Source organism: Eptesicus fuscus, chromosome 24 (genome assembly GCF_027574615.1).
Source record: "Eptesicus fuscus isolate TK198812 chromosome 24, DD_ASM_mEF_20220401, whole genome shotgun sequence".
NCBI classification, from domain to species: Eukaryota; Metazoa; Chordata; class Mammalia; order Chiroptera; family Vespertilionidae; genus Eptesicus; species Eptesicus fuscus.
Genome location: NC_072496.1, coordinates 12,416,156 through 12,433,316, shown reverse-complemented (window position 1 = coordinate 12,433,316; position 17,161 = coordinate 12,416,156). Strand labels below are relative to the sequence as shown.

Here is a 17,161-nt window from a genome sequence, read left to right as displayed (position 1 = left end):
TTCTGCCCTTTTGTACCCAGTCTCCCTTTTTTCTGACATTCTTGCTTTTGTTTTGACAGTGCAGGGGGAATTGAGTCCCAACAGTGGAGGGTAAGCAGTTTCAAACTTCAAGTTTTAAAATCCTTTGGATTGTAACTTCTCAGAGTCAGAAGATAACTTAGAGCTGCCTTTCCCAAACCATTCACTGAGGCCCCCGGCATTTAAATGTTCCAGGAAAATACAGAAAATCTATTGGCCTGGTCGCAGCAGAGGTTACTATCTCTAAGTGGTGCATCATTTCAGCGTTCTTTGTGAAGCCAGATTTTTGGTGGTTGCTCTGATAAAAAGCAAGTGCTGGGCGGAAGTCTTTGTGGAACAGGAAATAATGCTGTGTCCAGTGTTAGTCCAAGTTTTGAGTGGTGCCAAACAGATGCCCACATCCCATTAATAATGATTGTGGCCCGGGAGGCGTGGCCCAGTGGTTGAGCCTCAACCTATGAACCAGGAGGTCACAGTTCGATTCCTGGTCAGGGCACATGTCCAGGTTGCAGGCTCGATCCCCAGTAGAGGCCGTGCAGGAGGCAGCCAATCAATGATTCTCTCTCATCATTGATGTTTCTATCTCTCTCTCTCTCTCCCCCTCTCCCTTCCTGTCTGAAATCAATAAAAATATATTTATAAATACTACTACTACTAACAATAATATTAATTGTGGTTATTTGGGAGTAAAAAATCATTTTTAAAATTTGTGGGTACAACTCTAGCTGTGGTTTGGCTCAGTGGATAGAGCGTCAGCCTGCGGACTGAAGGGTCCCGAATCCGATTCTGGTCAAGGGTACATGCCTGGGTTTCGGGCTTGATCCCCAGTGCTGGGGCATGCAGGAGGCAACCAATCAATGATTCTCCCTCATCATTGATGTTTCTCTCTCTCTCTCCCTCTCCCTTCCTCTCTGAAATCAATAAAAAATACATTTTTTTTAAATTTATGGGTACAGTTTTTTAAAACAACTACTAAGTTGTTAGCAAATCAGTGGAAATGAAGTCATTTGTATTCAACTATTTAATAAATCAGACTCTTGGATGTTTCTTTTGGCCTAGGAGTTCTGTGCAACAACTATTGAGACATTAAGGGTCCTGTGATCTGAGAAAGTTTGGGAAACTCTGCCTTAAAGTTCCGCTAGTCCAACTAGCCTCAATGTTTATTTGATGGCATTAGAAATATTTAATAAGGCCAGGCCGGTGTGGCTCAGTGGTTGAGCATCAACCCATAAACAGAGAAGTCACTGGTTCAATTCTCGGTCAGGACACATGCCTGAGTTGCAGGCTGGGTCCCTAGTAGGGGGTGTGCAATAGGCAGATCAATGATGTTTCTCTCTTATTGATGTTTTCATCTCTCCATCTCCCTTCCTCTCTCTCTCTAAAAAATCAATAAAAACACATTTTAAAATATTTATTTTTAATATATTTTATTTATTTCAGAGAGGAAGGGAGAGGGAGAGAGAGATAGAAATGAAACATCAATGATGAGAGAGACTCATTGATCAGCTGCCTCCTGCACAACCCCTACTAGGGATCGAGCCCACAACCCAGGCATGTGGTTTGACCAGGAATCGAACCATGATCTCCTGGTTCACAGGTCAATGCTCAACCACTGAGCCATGTCAGCAAGGCCCTATGTAAAAATATTTAATAAGGAATGGTAGTTTAATAAAAAAGTTAAATTATAATAAAGCAAAAGACGCTATAGTTTATAACATACGATGAGATCTGTGACTTCTGGATAAGGTCAGTTTTGGTACTTATTTTCTAAAGTCAATTATCATTTTTGTTTCATTTTATAATAACACACATTCTGCAACATGGCGACAGCTTGTAATTCTGCGGAGATTACATTGTGACTTGAGTGTTAATGCATTCGAAGCTGGCAGCATCTTAAGAACATCCTGCTCTCTAAACAGAGAGAATTATTGCAATGACATCTTGTCTTGCTGAAAAACCTATACTTGTAAACAACTTGGGCAATTCAGCGTTATCTAGGAACGTTATCTAGGAAGAAAAAGATGGCCCTAAAGTGGGTTCATGAAGAAGAATTCCCATTCTCCTAGGCTCATTTTTCTCCAGGACAGAGTGATGAGCTTCCTAGATAAGAGAAACAGCAAGTGGAGTGTTTCTTTTCAACTGAGATACCGGGTCGCTCTGCATCAGGACCTGCGGAGTGGTGATGAATGGGTTGGAGCTGAGCTGAGCCGGGCATTGGAAGTTGGCACCGGTGACATTTGCACAAAGGGAGAGCAGCCGGGGTTTATAATGAATATATATGTCGGGTCTGTGATGTGGACGATCGCTATAGCATTTCAGTACATAGAGATTGGATAGCGATTCTACAAGCTGGGTAGACTTTAACTTGGAAAGCTGGTTCCAAGCATTGGTCAGCACCAAGGAGAGCTCCGGGATACATTTGTCCTCCATTCACCTATTTCATCTAGTTGCAGACTGCTGACTAACACCTGTTTCCAGATGTGAGCACACCCGGTGGTGTGGCTCAGTGGTTAAGCATTGGCCTATGAACCAGAAGGTCACACTTCAATTGCCGGTCTGAGCACATTCCAGGGTTCCAGGCTCGATCTGCAGTGGGGGGCATGCAGGAGGCAGCCAGTCAACGATTCTCTCTCATCATTGATGTTTCTATCACTCTCTCTCTCTCTCTCTCTCCCTTCCTCTCTGAAATCAATAAAAATCTATTTAAGAAAAAAAAAAAAAGATGTGAGCACAACAAGTTCAGTGGTATAGGGCTAGTTAGTAGATCCTGTCTGGGTCCTCAGGGTCAGAGCCTGAATCCTCATTTGAACCAGACCTCCCTGTTCGTCCCTGGCGTGTCTTCCGAAAAGCGTTGTAGACACTCTGGGAGGCTGTGTGATCGCCCTCTAACTAAGCACTCCTTGGCTCAGTGACAACAAGGGACTAATGGAAAGCTGTCTGTTGGTCTTCCATTGGAGTCCTCTGTCCCCAGGCCTTGTTGCAGCTGGAATCTTAAGCCCAACAATAGGGCTGTGGCCTATTCTTGAAAGGTGGACATTTATTCAGAGATTGCATGGAAAATTACGAGATTCTCAATACTTCCCGGTCTGAAAAGGGGTTACTAAGTGGGTTAACCCGCTGTCATTTAAAACCATTGAGTTGGAATTGTTTCCTGTGTTTTGGGAGCTACTAATAGTTGGAACAAGAAAGAGAGCCTTGCCCTAACCGGTTTGGCTCAGTGGATAGAGCGTCGGCCTGCGGACTGAAGGGTCCCAGGTTCGATTCCGGTCAAGGGCATGTACCTTGGTTGTGGGCACATCCCCAGTGGGGGGGGGGGGTGCAGGAGGCAGCTGATCGATGTTTCTCTCTCATTGATGTTTCTAACTCTCTATCCCTCTCCCTTCCTCTCTGTAAAAAATCAATAAAAAATATTTTAAAAAAAAATAGAAGAAAAGAAAGAGAGCCTTAGCCCAGCTGGTGTGGCTCAGTGGTTGAGCATTGACCCATGAACCAGGAGGTCACAGTTCAATTCCCGATCGGGGCGCACACATGCCTGGGTTTCAGGCTCCATCCTCAGTAGGGGGCATGCAGAAGGCAGCCCATCAGTGATCCTCTCTCATCATTGATGTTTCTGTATCTTTCTCTCTCTCCCTTCCTCTCTGACATCAATAAAAATACTTATTTTTTTAAATTCCCTTATTTCTAAAAAAAAAAACAGAAAGAAAGAGAGCCTTAGTGTATGTTAGCAGAGTCTTTCCAGTATTAACCTTGCTTGTGAGGGAATTAAGGCTCTCCCACCCATTGGGAGTGTAATGAAATTCTTTATTACTTACATTGTGAACCTAAATATTTTTTTTCTTTATTGATTGAGGTATTACATATGTGTTCTTATCCCCTCATTGCCCCCCCACCCCACTCCCATTCGTGCCCTCACCCCCCCTGGTGTCTGTGTCCATTGGTTGGGCTTATATGCATGCATACAAGTCCTTTGGTTGATCTCTCCCCCTTACCCTCACCTCCCTTGCCTTCCCTCTGAGGTTTGAGCATCTGATCAATGCTTCTCTGTCTCTGGATCTGTTTTTGTTCATCAGTTTATGCTGTTCATTATAATCCACAAATGAGGGAGATCATGTGATATTTATCTTTCTCTGACTGACTTATTTCACTTAGCATAATGCTCTCCAGCTCCATCCATGCTGTTGCAAATGGTAGGAGTTCCTTCCTTTTTACAGCAGCGTAGTATTCCATTGTGGAGATGTACCACAGTTTTTTAATCCAGTCATCTGCTGATGGGCACTTAGGCTGTTTCCAAATCTTAGCTATGGTAAATTGTGCTGCTGTGAACATAGGGGTGCATATATCCTTTCTGATTGGTGTTTCTAGTTTCTTGGGATATATTCCTAGAAGTGTGGTTACTGGGTCAAATGGGAGTTTCATTTTTAGTTTTTTGAGGCAACTCCATACTGTTCTCCACAGTGGCTGCACCAGTCTGTGGGCCTAAATTTATTAGAACATCTTTTCTTCCCTCTTTTCTTTGGCTTTATAATAAGTAGAAGAGGCCCAGAAGTTTATTCAATAAACCGTCATTAATTCAAAATGATTACAGATAAAAAGCACGAGTGAGTGAAGTCTCATTTAAAAAAGTGTTATTTCATTATTTCATAATCAAACCAGCTAGCAATGCAACTTTCAAGCAGATCTTAAGCAGCAGTTGTTGTTTTAGAGAGCAGATAACTTTTTTTTTAATATATTTTTTAAATATATTTTTATTGATTTTTTACAGAGAGGAAGAGAGAGGGACAGAGTTAGAAACATCGATGAGAGAGAAACATCGATCAGCTGCCTCCTGCACACCCCCCACTGGGGATCGAGCCCGCAACCCGGGCATGTGCCCTGACTGGGAATTAAACTGTGACCTCCTGGTTCATAGGTCGACGGCACTCAACCACTGAGCCACGCCAGCCGGGCTCCCCCTTTTCTTTATTCACATTCGCATGGATTCCTTAATTCTTTTTTAATGTATTTTTATTGATTTCAGAGAGAAAGGGAGAGGGAGATATAAAAGCATCATGATGAGAGAGAATCATTGATCGGCTGCCTCCTGCAGGCCCCACACTGGGGATTGAGCCCGCAACCCGGGCATGTGCCCTGACCGGGAATCGAACCGTGACCTCCTGGTTCATAGGTCAACGCTCGACCGCTGAGCCACACTGGCCAGCTTCCTTAATTCTTCTCACACTCCTAAGATGTGTAGGGTGTTCACAGTCATCTGATGAAGGCCAGTCGACAAAAGGATTAGGATGGACCGGTCAGAAAGCTACCAGGCCCCTGACAGCTATTTTTGGCAAGGATGATACGGATTATTGCTAACCTCATTTTTTGGGGGGTTTGCATGTATTGCTCTTTCTTCTTTCGTGTTCACAACATAAATGGCCAACTCTGATGCCCGTCTTTATCTTGCCAGGCCGGAGGGTAATTTTGCTGCGGTGCTAACATCTGCTCCCAGCAAACACTTCGAACCTGAAGATCACGCATGTGCTTTGTAATCCAGCGTGACTTACGCTGCTTCTTCTCTCTCATGTCGCAGAACCTCTTTTGGCAGGTTTATTATTATTATTACTAGTAGCCCGTTTGCACGAAGATTCGTGCAATAGACCTTCATTCACCTGGCTGCCTGCACCAGTTTTCTGCCGGCACCGGGGACCCAGGCCTTGGCTGTGGCCACCGCCTTCTGCCTTCTTTCAGGGTCCGGGCTTGGCCCCGGGCGGTGGCCTTGGGCTCAGCTGCACCCAGCGTCCCTGCTACCGATCGCAGGAGCCGACCCCCAGTGGTCTCCTGCGATCGGCGCAGGCTCCGCCACACCCCAACGTCCCTGCAACCGTTTCCTGGTGGGCGTGGTTGATGGGCGTGGCTTGGTTGGTGGGCGTGGCTTGGGCGTAGCGAAGGTGCGGTCAATTTGCATATTTGTCTATTATAAGGTAAGATTATTTTTTAATTTATTTTTTATTGATTTTTTTTTTACAGAGAGGAAGGGAGAGGGATAGATAGGTAGAAACATCGATGAGAGAGAATCATCGACCAGCTGCCTCCTGCACACCCCCTACCAGGGATGTGCCCGCAGCCAATGTACATGCCCTTGACCGGAATCAAACCTGGGACCTTTCAGTCCGCAGGCTGACACTCTATCCATTGAGCCAAACCGGTTTCGGCGTGGCAGGTGTATTATTTTAAGTGAGCCACAGCCGAGCTCCTGGTCGCTCCTGAGTGCCGCAACCTTGACCCCGAAAGAGAAGCTAGAACGCAGTGCTGATTGGAAATATTCAAATGAGCATGCCGTACAATTCATGGCCGGGGTCTCATCCCTGGGCAGTTCTCTCAGACATCGAAGTTGCCTGTAGGACTGAGACCAAGAAGTGCCCGCACCTGAGAAATAAACAGCCGCCGGGGTCCGGGGAGCTTGGGGCTATAGACAGTTTTCCCCACATTTAGCTTCCTCTGTTACAAGGTGAGGATAACCATATCAGGCTGCTTTCAGGTAATGGTGGCAGTCAGTGAGGACCAGCTTTGAAACTAATACATCGGTGCCCTGCCAGGGAAAACGGGTGATGGAGGGTGACAATGAAAAGCACTTCAGCAGGGACAGCACTCGGCCACGGCGTCCAGTTTATTCAGAGGAGAAAGACGGCTCCCTGCTGTTGAATGGGAGACAAAGGCTCCTGCTGCTGTTTGGGGGTTTTATTTTATTTTTAATTATATTTCATTGATCTTTTACAGAGAGGAAGGGAGAGGGATAGAGAGCCAGAAACATCAATGAGAGAGAAACATCGATCAGCCGCCTCCTGCACACCCCCCCACTGGGGATGTGCCCGCAACCAAGGTACATGCCCTTGACCGGAATCAAACCTGGGACCCTTCAGTCCGCAGGCCGACGCTCCATCCACTGAGCCAAACTGGCCAGGGCAGTCTTGGGGAATTTTAATTGGAGATTCAATGTGGGGAAAGATTCACAGGGGAGTTGAACTTCCAATTCCAATTGGTTAGTTGAATTACTGTTGCCCTTATCTTCATGACTGAATTCGTTTTCTATATTTTTTTAAATTTATGCTGAATAATTATTTCTTGCCTACCTAGTAGGCAAGAAACAGCCTTTGAGCCCGGCCGCTTCAGTGGCTGAGCGATGACCCATGAACCAGGAGGTCATGGTTCGATTCCCGGTCAGGGCACATGCCTGGGTTGCAGGCTCGATCCCCAGTGGGGGGCGTGCAGGAGGCAGCTAATCCATGATTCTCTCTCATCATTGATGTTTCCATCTCTCTCTCCCTCTCCCTTCCTCTCTGAAATCAATTTTTAAAAAGAGAGATGTGGTAAACAAGATGTACGAGGCTGCTGCTTTAGAGCAAACCTTTTTTTTTTTATAAGTAGAAAGACTATACTCTAAAATAATGATTTAAAAAAAGTATAATATAGTACATACAAAAGCCAGAAACAGCCCTTTATTATCATTACCAGGTATTAGTCCCGCACAGAGCTGTGTGTGCTACACTTCTGTACGACCGGCAGCATGTAAGGCTCAAGTACACCGGCATCGCCGCCAACACGTGGTTTAGTCTCATGCTGGTGTGTGCTGTCAGGTGCTGTGCAGGCTTCTCGCCGCGGAGCCATAGGCTGTACCCCACAGCCTGGGTGTGTAGGAGGCTGGGCCTCCTAGGCTACGCGCTCCATGACGTGCGCTGAACAACAAAACCGCCCCACAAAGCATTTCTCAGAACGGGTCCCCTTTTTTAAGCGGCACGTGAAGGAAGGAGAAAAACAGCACCCCTCATTCACCCTACAAATGAGCTCCCTGGGTGGATTCATTTCATCAGTAAGGCTCCGCTGATTGGGCGAAGGAGACCAGGCCCCGAAATCAAGGGCATTATTCTGTGACCTTGACCATCACGTTCCCCTTGGGGTCCTCCGTTTCCTTCCTTTGGAAATGAGGTTGAACTTGCTGTTCTCGGGGTTCTCACGTTCTCCTCTCTCTTCAGTGAGTCGCGTTCCCTCTGCCCAGCTTCATTCCCAAAGAAACTTAAGAGATCAAGAAGCTAAGTGGCCTGGACCCCTCTCTGTAGGAGGGAAGGGCAGGGAGGAGCTCTCTGAGCCGTGGGCAGCCTTTGAGCTGAGGCTCAGTTCTTGACTTGTATTCCCAGGAACAAAAGCCTCACCTTGAGGGCAGAAACAAAATCACATTGGAGCTCCTAGTGATTGAACTCCCTGCAGTAACTCGGAATATAAATCGGCCGCTAACTGGATGCACATTTCGTTGCTCACAGTCGCAGGTTCTTTTGTCTCCGTCAAGAGCATTAAAGACACGCTTGTTCACGATTTTTTATAAAATCGTGGGAACAACAAACCGAACATTTGTAAATGATCACTTGAGCTGTGATTAGGCTAATCGGTATTAATCACTTAATGAGAGAACGTGCTGATGCCCTGTTATCGCTGTGCTCGGAAACCCAGGCCACTAATAGAAATAGAAATTCCAGGGCGGCTGGAGAAGGACACACAGCAGGACTTGGCCCTCACTCACAGGGCGCTGTGGCTTATGGGTACTCCACTTTGTGAATAGTTCTTCCTGAAATTGAAGCATTAAGCTGGTCTGTGTCGTAATCCCAGCTTCCCTGCTCTCTGGCTGTCGTGCACTTGGGCAGACCCCTTGATCTCTTTGTACCTCAGTGTCCTTCCCTGTGAAACGGGTTGTTGCGAGGTTTAAACGGATGCAGAGTGTAAAGCCTTTAGAACAGTGCCTAGTGCACAGTAAGTCCTACAGATACAACGAATTAGAACCCTGCTGTGGCTCTTTCTCCCTTCGCAGGGGGATGAGGGCATCTCCTGGACTGGGTCTCCCATCATGTCCAAGTGCAAGGGACAGAGTGGAACCATTGACGTAACTTGAGTTTTAAATAAAGTCATTACCCTTTAAAATATATATATAAATATATATATGTAAATATATATATATGTAAATATAATCTCTCATTAAGTGATTAATACCAATTAGCCTAATCACAGCTCAAGTGATCATTTACAAATATATATATATATGTATGTATGTATGTATGTATGTATATATAAATATATATATACACACACACACATATGTATATGTGTGTATACACACACACACACACACACACACTAGAGGCCCAGTGCATGAATTCGTGCACCAGTAAGGTCCTTTGTCCTGGCCTGTGGGATCAGGCCAAACTGGCTCTCCAACATCCCCCTAGGGGTCCTGGATTGTGAGAGGGCGCAGGCCAGGCCGAGGGACCCCACCGGTGCATGATCAGGGCCGGGGAGGGACACAGGAGATTGGCCAGCTGGGAAGGGACCACAGGAGGGCTCCAGGGCAAGTCCGGCCCATCTTGCTCAGTTCCAATCTGCCAGACCCCAGCAGCAAGCTAACCTACTGGTTGGAGCATCTGCCCCCTGATGGTCAGTGCACGTCATAGCGAGCAGTTGAACAGCCTTAGCATATCATTAGCATATTATGCTTTGATTTGTTGACCGGACAACCAGACACTTAGCGTATTAGACTTTTATTATATAGGATATATATGTCTTTTTTTAATTTCAGAGAGGAAGGGAGAGAGAGAGATAGAAACATCAATGATGAGAGAGAGTCATTGATCAGCTGCCTCCTGCATGCCCCACGCTGGGGATCCAGCCTGGGCATATGCCCTAACTGGGAATCAAACCATGACCTCCTGGTTCATAGGTCAACATCCAACCACTGAGCCACGCCAGCCGGACTAAAGTCATTACCCTTAGAACAGCTTTTTGGCAGGGTTCTCCAGGACTGTGAAGTCCTAAGCATCTCTCAGTTCCATGGGTCGATCACTAGCACTCCACCCATTCTGTCAAAAAGACAATCAGTGTTTTCCTAAGAATAATTCTCTACCAAAGAATCATTGGCTGATAAATGTCCAGCTTTTTCAAGATTATTTTATTCAAACAGTTGGACCATTCAACCAACTCTCAACTATGCGATGGAAGTCAGGACAGCCCATCAGGATTCTAAGTGGGCATGTGGCTGGTGTGTGGCTGGTGTGTGGCTGGCATGTGACACACCAGGGGAAGGGCTGATGACTTTAAGAGTGATTTGGCAAGCCGAAACCGGTTTGGCTCAGTGGGTAGAGCGTCGGCCTGCGGACTCAAGGGTCCCAGGTTCGAATCCGGTCAAGGGCATGTACCTTGGTTGCGGGCACATCCCCAGTAGGGGGTGTGCAAGAGGCAGCTGATCGATGTTTCTAACTCTCTATCCTTCTCTCTTCCTCTCTGTAAGAAATCAATAAAATATATATTAAAAAAAAAAAAGAGTGATTTGGCATGCCCAGCCGATGTGGCTCAATGGTTAAGAGTTGAACCATGGTCCAAGAGGCCACCGGTTCAATTCCCAGTCAGGAGGCAGCAGATTGATGTTTCAATATTTCTCTCTCATTGATGTTTCTATCTCTCTCTCTCCCTTCCTCTCCCTCTGAAAATCAATTTAAAAAAAAAAAACATTAAAGAGTGACTTGGCTAATCTATCAGCCAATCAATGTAGCTTTTTTTTCCTTTGAAAGTCTAGACGTGGAAACTCTTCAGAATCCCCAAATCCAAGTTCTTTTTCCCACGACCAGCGTTTTAAGAAGACTTGCTCACACACTTGCCCTAAATTCTTTGGCTCTGGCTGAAAAGCCTGAGAAACGAAAACCAGTTTCTTTTTCTCCATCTTCAGTCAACAGCAGCCTGAACCAAATACGAACAATTAGAAAGGGGCCTGAGTCATTCTCAGGTTGAGAGGAAGCCACTCAGAGGCAATGTAATTCTCAAAGCTGGCATCTAGTTGGCATTTTAAACATCAAATTTGTACAAAAGCATTTGAAGTGATACATCTCCTGGCATTCCAATGGCCGGATGCCTCCATTTTTTACTCCTAAGTGGGCTCCCCAGGGGGAGACTGTGTAGAGGCAACTGGCCTCGAAGGTCTGGACGCTGCGTTCCGCAGGCTGAGCGATGGAGAGGAGGTCCGAGGAAGGTCAGTGTTCCTTCCACGAGGCCTCCCTTCACGTGGAGGCTTGTCATGAAGGCTCTGCGTGTCCAGATTTGAGACTGGTCTGCTGAACTTCAGCAGAAGTTCATAGAAAGCTGCCATAACTGCCCAGCCGGTGTGGGTCAGTGGTTGAACATCATCCCATGAACCAGGAGGTCACAGTTCGATTCCCGGTCAAGGGCACATGCCCGGGTTGCAGGCTCGATCCCCAGTAGGGGGACATGCAGGAGGCAGTCGGTGAATGATTCTCTCTTATCATGGAAGTTTCTCTCTCTCCCTCCCTCTCCCTTCCTCTCTGAAATAAATAAAAATATATAGTTTTTAAAAGCCAACCTTTATATTGCTGCATAAGTTAAGGATTCACACCAAAAATTAGTGTAAAGGAAACAAACCTGAGAAGACCAGGTGAAAAGTGTGGTGAGTGCGGGAAAATTCTCTGTTAAGAGACCAAATGCAAAAGGGAAGCAGAAGTCTTCCTTAGACGCTGACGAGGCCTTGCCATGCTAGCAGTCAGCAGCTGTGCGTCACTGCAGGTTGCCCAGGACCAAACCAGAGAGGGTCGGACCTGCATTACCACCATTTGTCCACCATCCAGAATTGAAATGTCATTGCTGTTATGTACACATAAGGAACTGTTTCACATAGAAATCGGGACTCAAAAGAACTGTTGGCTCAGAAAGAAACTCACTATAGACTGATTCATTTGCCTCTCAGCATAACCATTATTGCTTGTCTCGTTTTCGGTTCCTATAAGTGTGTTCCTAGTATCACATGAGCTCACTCATCTAGGGGAAATGATGAACAACATAGACTGAAGAACAAGAACAGCATTGATCAGACTGTCAGACCTCAGAGGGAAGGTAGGGGAGGGTGGGGATAAGGGAGATAGATCAACCAAAGGACTTGTGTGCTTGCATATGAGCCTAACCCATGATCACGGACAACAGGGGGGTGGGGGCCTGCGTGGGGAGGGGTTTGGGATGGGAATGGGGGGATGAGGACAAATATGTGATACCTTAATCAATAAAGTAATTTTTAAAATAATAATAATAAAATAAAAAAGTCTTCCTTGCATTTTTTTCCCTTGCATTTTAAGTGTTTTTATGATGCTTCATTTCCATAGACCAGCATGCCCATATCTACATACTTCTGTGTAAAAGTGCAAGAAAAAAATCTCACTACTCCTTCATTCTTGTGCATTGTCTTTTCTCTCTGAAACGAACACATGGCCTTGATGCTTTTCTTTTTTTTTTTTTTCTTTTTTTTTGTCTCAGATGAAAGAACTCGGTGTCATCTTCTACAACTGCAGCTGCCTGGTCCTGGATTTGCAAAGGATCTTCGCTTTATATAGCTCATTGAAGTTCAAGAGCAGAGTGCCCCAGACCTGGTCCAAGAGGCTCTACGGGGTCTACGACAACGAGAAGAAGCTGCAGCTGCAGTTGAACGAAACCAAATCTCAAGCGTTTGTGTCGGTGAGTTGTTGCTTCTGTCTCCTCCTCCTCCACGCCCCTGACCCCCCATCCGGGCCCTTCGTTACGTTGGGATGCTCGAGGGTGGCCTTATGTTGGGCAGCGATGAATTCGACAGGTCAGTTTCTGTTCCAGTCCTTGAGGAGTTCACATCTGTCCACTCTTATGCTCTGTCATATGCTGTCCCTAATGAGGATAAATGTTAATAATCATTCCTAATTCCAGATACTTTGTATTATCTGATTGGACCCTTACAATCATCCCTTAAGGTAGACCTAGGATTGTGTTACAAAGGAGGTTATAAATGTGTTACAAAGGAGGTTATATTGGCCTAGCCAGCGTGGCTCAGTGGTTGAGCGTCAACCTATGAACCAGGAGGTCAGGGTTTGATTCCCGGTCAGGGCACATGCCCGGGTTGCGGGCTCAGTCCCCACTAAGGGCATGCAGGAGGCAGCTGATCCATGATTCTCTCTCATCACTGATGTTTCTCTCTCCCCCTCTTCCTTTCTGAAATCAATAAAAATATCTATTTTTTTAAATGAGGATATTGAAGCTTATCTGCTATAACACAGGTGCCAGGAGGGCCACCAGGATCCAGGTGTCCTATACCAGACCCTGTCTGTGATGCCCTGATCAATGATGTTCACACTTGTTTTTAGCAATAGACCCCCCTGATGAAACAAATCTGAGGGAGCCCCAGTGTGTAAAACAGACAGAAGCCAAGCTGTTGTACTTGATCGAGGCTGGAGGGCAAGACCACCACCCCACACCCCTTCACCCAACTCCCCTGCCATCCCCCCACCCCTCGCCATCCCACTGTCCCCACGGTGTTACTGGCAACGGGCAATGTAAGTATCTGGGCCCACATCCTGTCATCAAACTCTAAAGTACTTAGGAATCAGCTAGGAAGCCTGCTTTTTAAAAATATATATATGTTTTTGTTGATTTTGAGTGAGAGAGAGAGAGAGAGAGAGAGAGAAGAGAGAGAGAGAGAGAGAGAATATTTTAAATTGATTTTTTTAGAGAAAAAGAGAGAAGAAACATCGATTGGTTGCCTGCCATATGTGCCCAAACCGGAGCTTGATCCCACAACCTAGGTATGTGCCCAGACAAGGAATCGAACCTGCAGCCTTTTGGTGTATAGAACGACGCTCCAAACAACCGAGCCACCTGGCCAGGGCAAAACACCGTACACTTTTAAGATGGAAACCACTTTGAACAACAAGAGAAAAATACCTCAAGTGTAATTTGCCTCTCTTTCATTTTGCTTAAGTCTCCTAGAATATCTTTCTTTCCCTGTCTCTCCTGATGAACTTGGGCATCTTGGTAACTCTCCCTGTGTTTCCATAGAATTATTGATGACCCTTGCCCTAACCGGTTTGGCTCAGTGGATAAAGCGTCGGCCTGCAGACTGAAAGGTCCCAGGTTCGATTCCGGTCGGGGGCATGTACCTTGGTTTCGGGCACATCCCCAGTGGGAGATGTGCGGGAGGCAGCTGATCGATGTTTCTCTCTCATTGATGTTTCTAACTCTCTATCTTCTCCCTTCCTCTCTGTAAAAAATCAATAAAATATATATTTTTAAAAAAGAATTATTGATGACCCTTTCTCAACAAGCAGTACTCCTCTTCCTGACTCGATGAAAGATTCGAGGGGAAAACCAAGCTTTTTAGATGGTCTTGAACGTGTTTATAGCCATGTCACCGCTCAGATGAAATGGCTTCTGGGATACATTGCTTGTTACATGTATGTGGTGTGGTATGGTGAAGCCCGAGGAACTGAACAGCTGTGTGTGACAGGGAGGTACACCAGGGTCACATAAGTTTAGAGCTGGAGAATTCCTCCCAAAATCAGGGGAATCATGTGTATTGAAAGCAAGTATTCCCTCCCAGCCCGGCCGACGTGGCTCAGTGGTTGAGCATCAACCTATGAACCAGGGGGTCATGGTTAGATTCCCGGACAGGGCACATGCCTGGGTTGTGGGCTCGATCCCCAGTGTGGGATGTGCAGGAGGCAGCCAATCAATGGTTCTCTTTTTCTCCCTCTCCCTTTACATATATTTTTAAATTCCCTCCCAAAGCAGACTTAAAGGACAGACTTGAGACCAATCCCGCCACACTTTGCTGTCTACATGCCCCAACTTTGATAGGATGGAAAATATATTTGTCTTATCTCCTAAAGAACTGGAAAGTCGGTTGGCAAAAAAAAAAAAGAGAGAGAAATCCCCAGTTGACGAAAGTTAATGCTCTAAAAGTTTGGTTTTTGTGCTTTCACAGAATTCCCCCAAACTCTTTTGCCCTAAAAACAGAAGCTTTGACATCGACGCCATCTACAGCGTGATAGACGACGCCAAGCAGTACGTGTACATCGCCGTCATGGACTACCTGCCCATCTCCAGCACAAGCACCAAAAGGTCAGTGAGTGCATGACCTTGACTTAGAACCCGGTCTCCGGGACCAGGCACCGGGCTGGGGACCACTGGGGAAGCCCATCTGCACACTGGGACGCTCTCACGTCATGTCAGGTCACTCATCGTTCCAATCAGCTGGGTGAGCCCGGCCGGTGTGGCTGAGTGGTTGATCGTCGACCTGTGAACCAGAAGGTCATGTCACGGTTTGATTCCTGGTCTGGGGCACATGCCTGGGCTACAGGCTCGATCCCCAGTAGGGGGCGTGCAGGAGGCAGCTCAACGATAATTCTCATCATTGACGTTTCTATCTCTCCCTCTCCCTTCTTTTTTTTTAAAAAATATATTTTATTGATTTTTTTACAGAGAGGAAGGGAGAGGGATAGAGAGGTAGAAACATTGATGAGAGAGAAACATCAATCAGCTGCCTCCTGCACACTCCCTATTGGGGATGTGCCCGCAACCAAAGTACATGCCCTTGACCGGAACCAAACCTGGGACCCTTCAGTCCGCAGGCCAATGCTCTATCCACCGAGCCAAACCGGTTAGGGCTCTTCTCTGAAATCAATAAAAACATATTAAAAATAAGAAAAGAAGTTGGTTCTTGGAGCATAGGTAGAGTTGGAGGTGCAGTGAGGGTGGCATGGGTGGTGTGTCAGGGTGTCCATGCCCTCTGCCCTCACAGCCCGAGGCCTGGTGCTGGGAGACCTGGTTGTAGGCAGGGACAGGTCTCCATAAAGCATCCTCTCTCGGTGCCCTAACCCAGGAGGCTTGCTTTTTTTTTTTTTCAAGGTATCCTATAGTTACATATACACTGAGTGGCCAGATTATTATGATCTCTGAACGTATAATAATCTGGCCACTCAGTGTATATCCTATATAATAAAAGGCTAATATGCAAATTGTCCCCTCGACCAGGAGTTCGACCAGCAGGCAGGCCAGCCAACAGCCCATGTCCCCTCCTTCTGGCCAGGCTGGCCAGACCCCACCCATGCACGAATTCATGCACCGGGCCTCTATATATATATATATACACACTGAGTGGCCAGATTATTATGCGTTCAGAGATCATAATAATCTGGCCACTCAGTGTATATCACAGAACAAAGTAATGGTCAGATTAACATTGGTGTTCTCTGAAGCCTAATAAATCTATTTTCCAAAACTAACTTGCTTGCTTGATTTTGATCCACACCGATATTATTTCCACAGGACGTACTGGCCAGACTTGGATGGGAAAATAAGAGAAGCGTTAGTTTTGCGAAGCGTTAAAGTTCGACTCCTGATCAGCTTCTGGAAGGAAACGGATCCCCTTACATTTAACTTTATTTCGTCTCTTAAAGCTATCTGCACTGAAATCGCCAACTGCAGTTTGAAAGTTGTAAGTATTCTGTTGACTTCGCTCTTAAAGAAGAAGAGTCTCTTCCCTTTCCACATCCACCCGTGAAAGCTGTAAGCACACACATTCCCACGAACTCCCAGTAAGAACAGGAATACCAATCCTCGAGAGAGAGAAACACTTTAAAAGGTAGGGTAGGGCTCGGCCGGCATGGCTCAGTGGTTGAGCATTGACCTATGAACCAGGAGGTCATGGTTCGATTCCCAGTCAGGGCACATGCCCTGGTTATGGGCTCCATCCCAATTGGGGGCAGGGAGGAGGCAGCCGAGCAATGATTCTCTCATCATCGATGTTTCTCTCTCTCTCTCTCTCTCTCTCTCTCTCTCTCAAATCAATAAAAATATATTTAAAAAGGCAAAAAACACAAGGAGAGAGAGATCGGAGGACTAGGTGGGAGGCATTGTGGGTTAGGAGGTGAACATGCCTTTAGACTTCATTCTGCTGCCAAAGATCACTCACCCAGCCACACCTGAGCGCCAGGTGGCCTGTGAGTGTGGTCAGGAAGGCAGCTGTGTCACCAAGGAGACAAAGGAACAGGGTTGTGAATCTCACAGTCTGAAACCCAGGGCACCCATTACCCATTTTCCTCGCTTCCCACATAGAGCCCCTCAGCCCCTCACGCTCCCTGCACAGCTCCAAGTTTAGGCCTCCCAGGGATGTGCCCTTCTCGACAGCAGCCTGGATGTGACGCCTCACCGCTCGGTAACATAGAAACTAAAAACTACAACCGCCCTAGCTTGTGTGGCTCAGTGGATAGAGCGTCGGCCTGTGGACGGAAGGGTCCCAGGTTCGATTCCAGTCAAGGGCACATGCCTG

The 17,161-nt window shown here is 46.4% G+C and overlaps 1 protein-coding gene across 1 annotated transcript in view; it reads left to right on the top strand.

The window, feature by feature from the left end:
- Positions 1–17,161, top strand: part of PLD5 (phospholipase D family member 5) — a 178,576-nt gene that overhangs the window by 151,040 nt on the left and 10,375 nt on the right. The window contains exons 6-8 of the mRNA XM_054712994.1: positions 12,346–12,543; positions 14,816–14,952; positions 16,159–16,327. Coding sequence (XP_054568969.1) covers positions 12,346–12,543; positions 14,816–14,952; positions 16,159–16,327 — 504 coding nt within the window. The remainder of the gene's footprint in view (positions 1–12,345; positions 12,544–14,815; positions 14,953–16,158; positions 16,328–17,161) is intronic.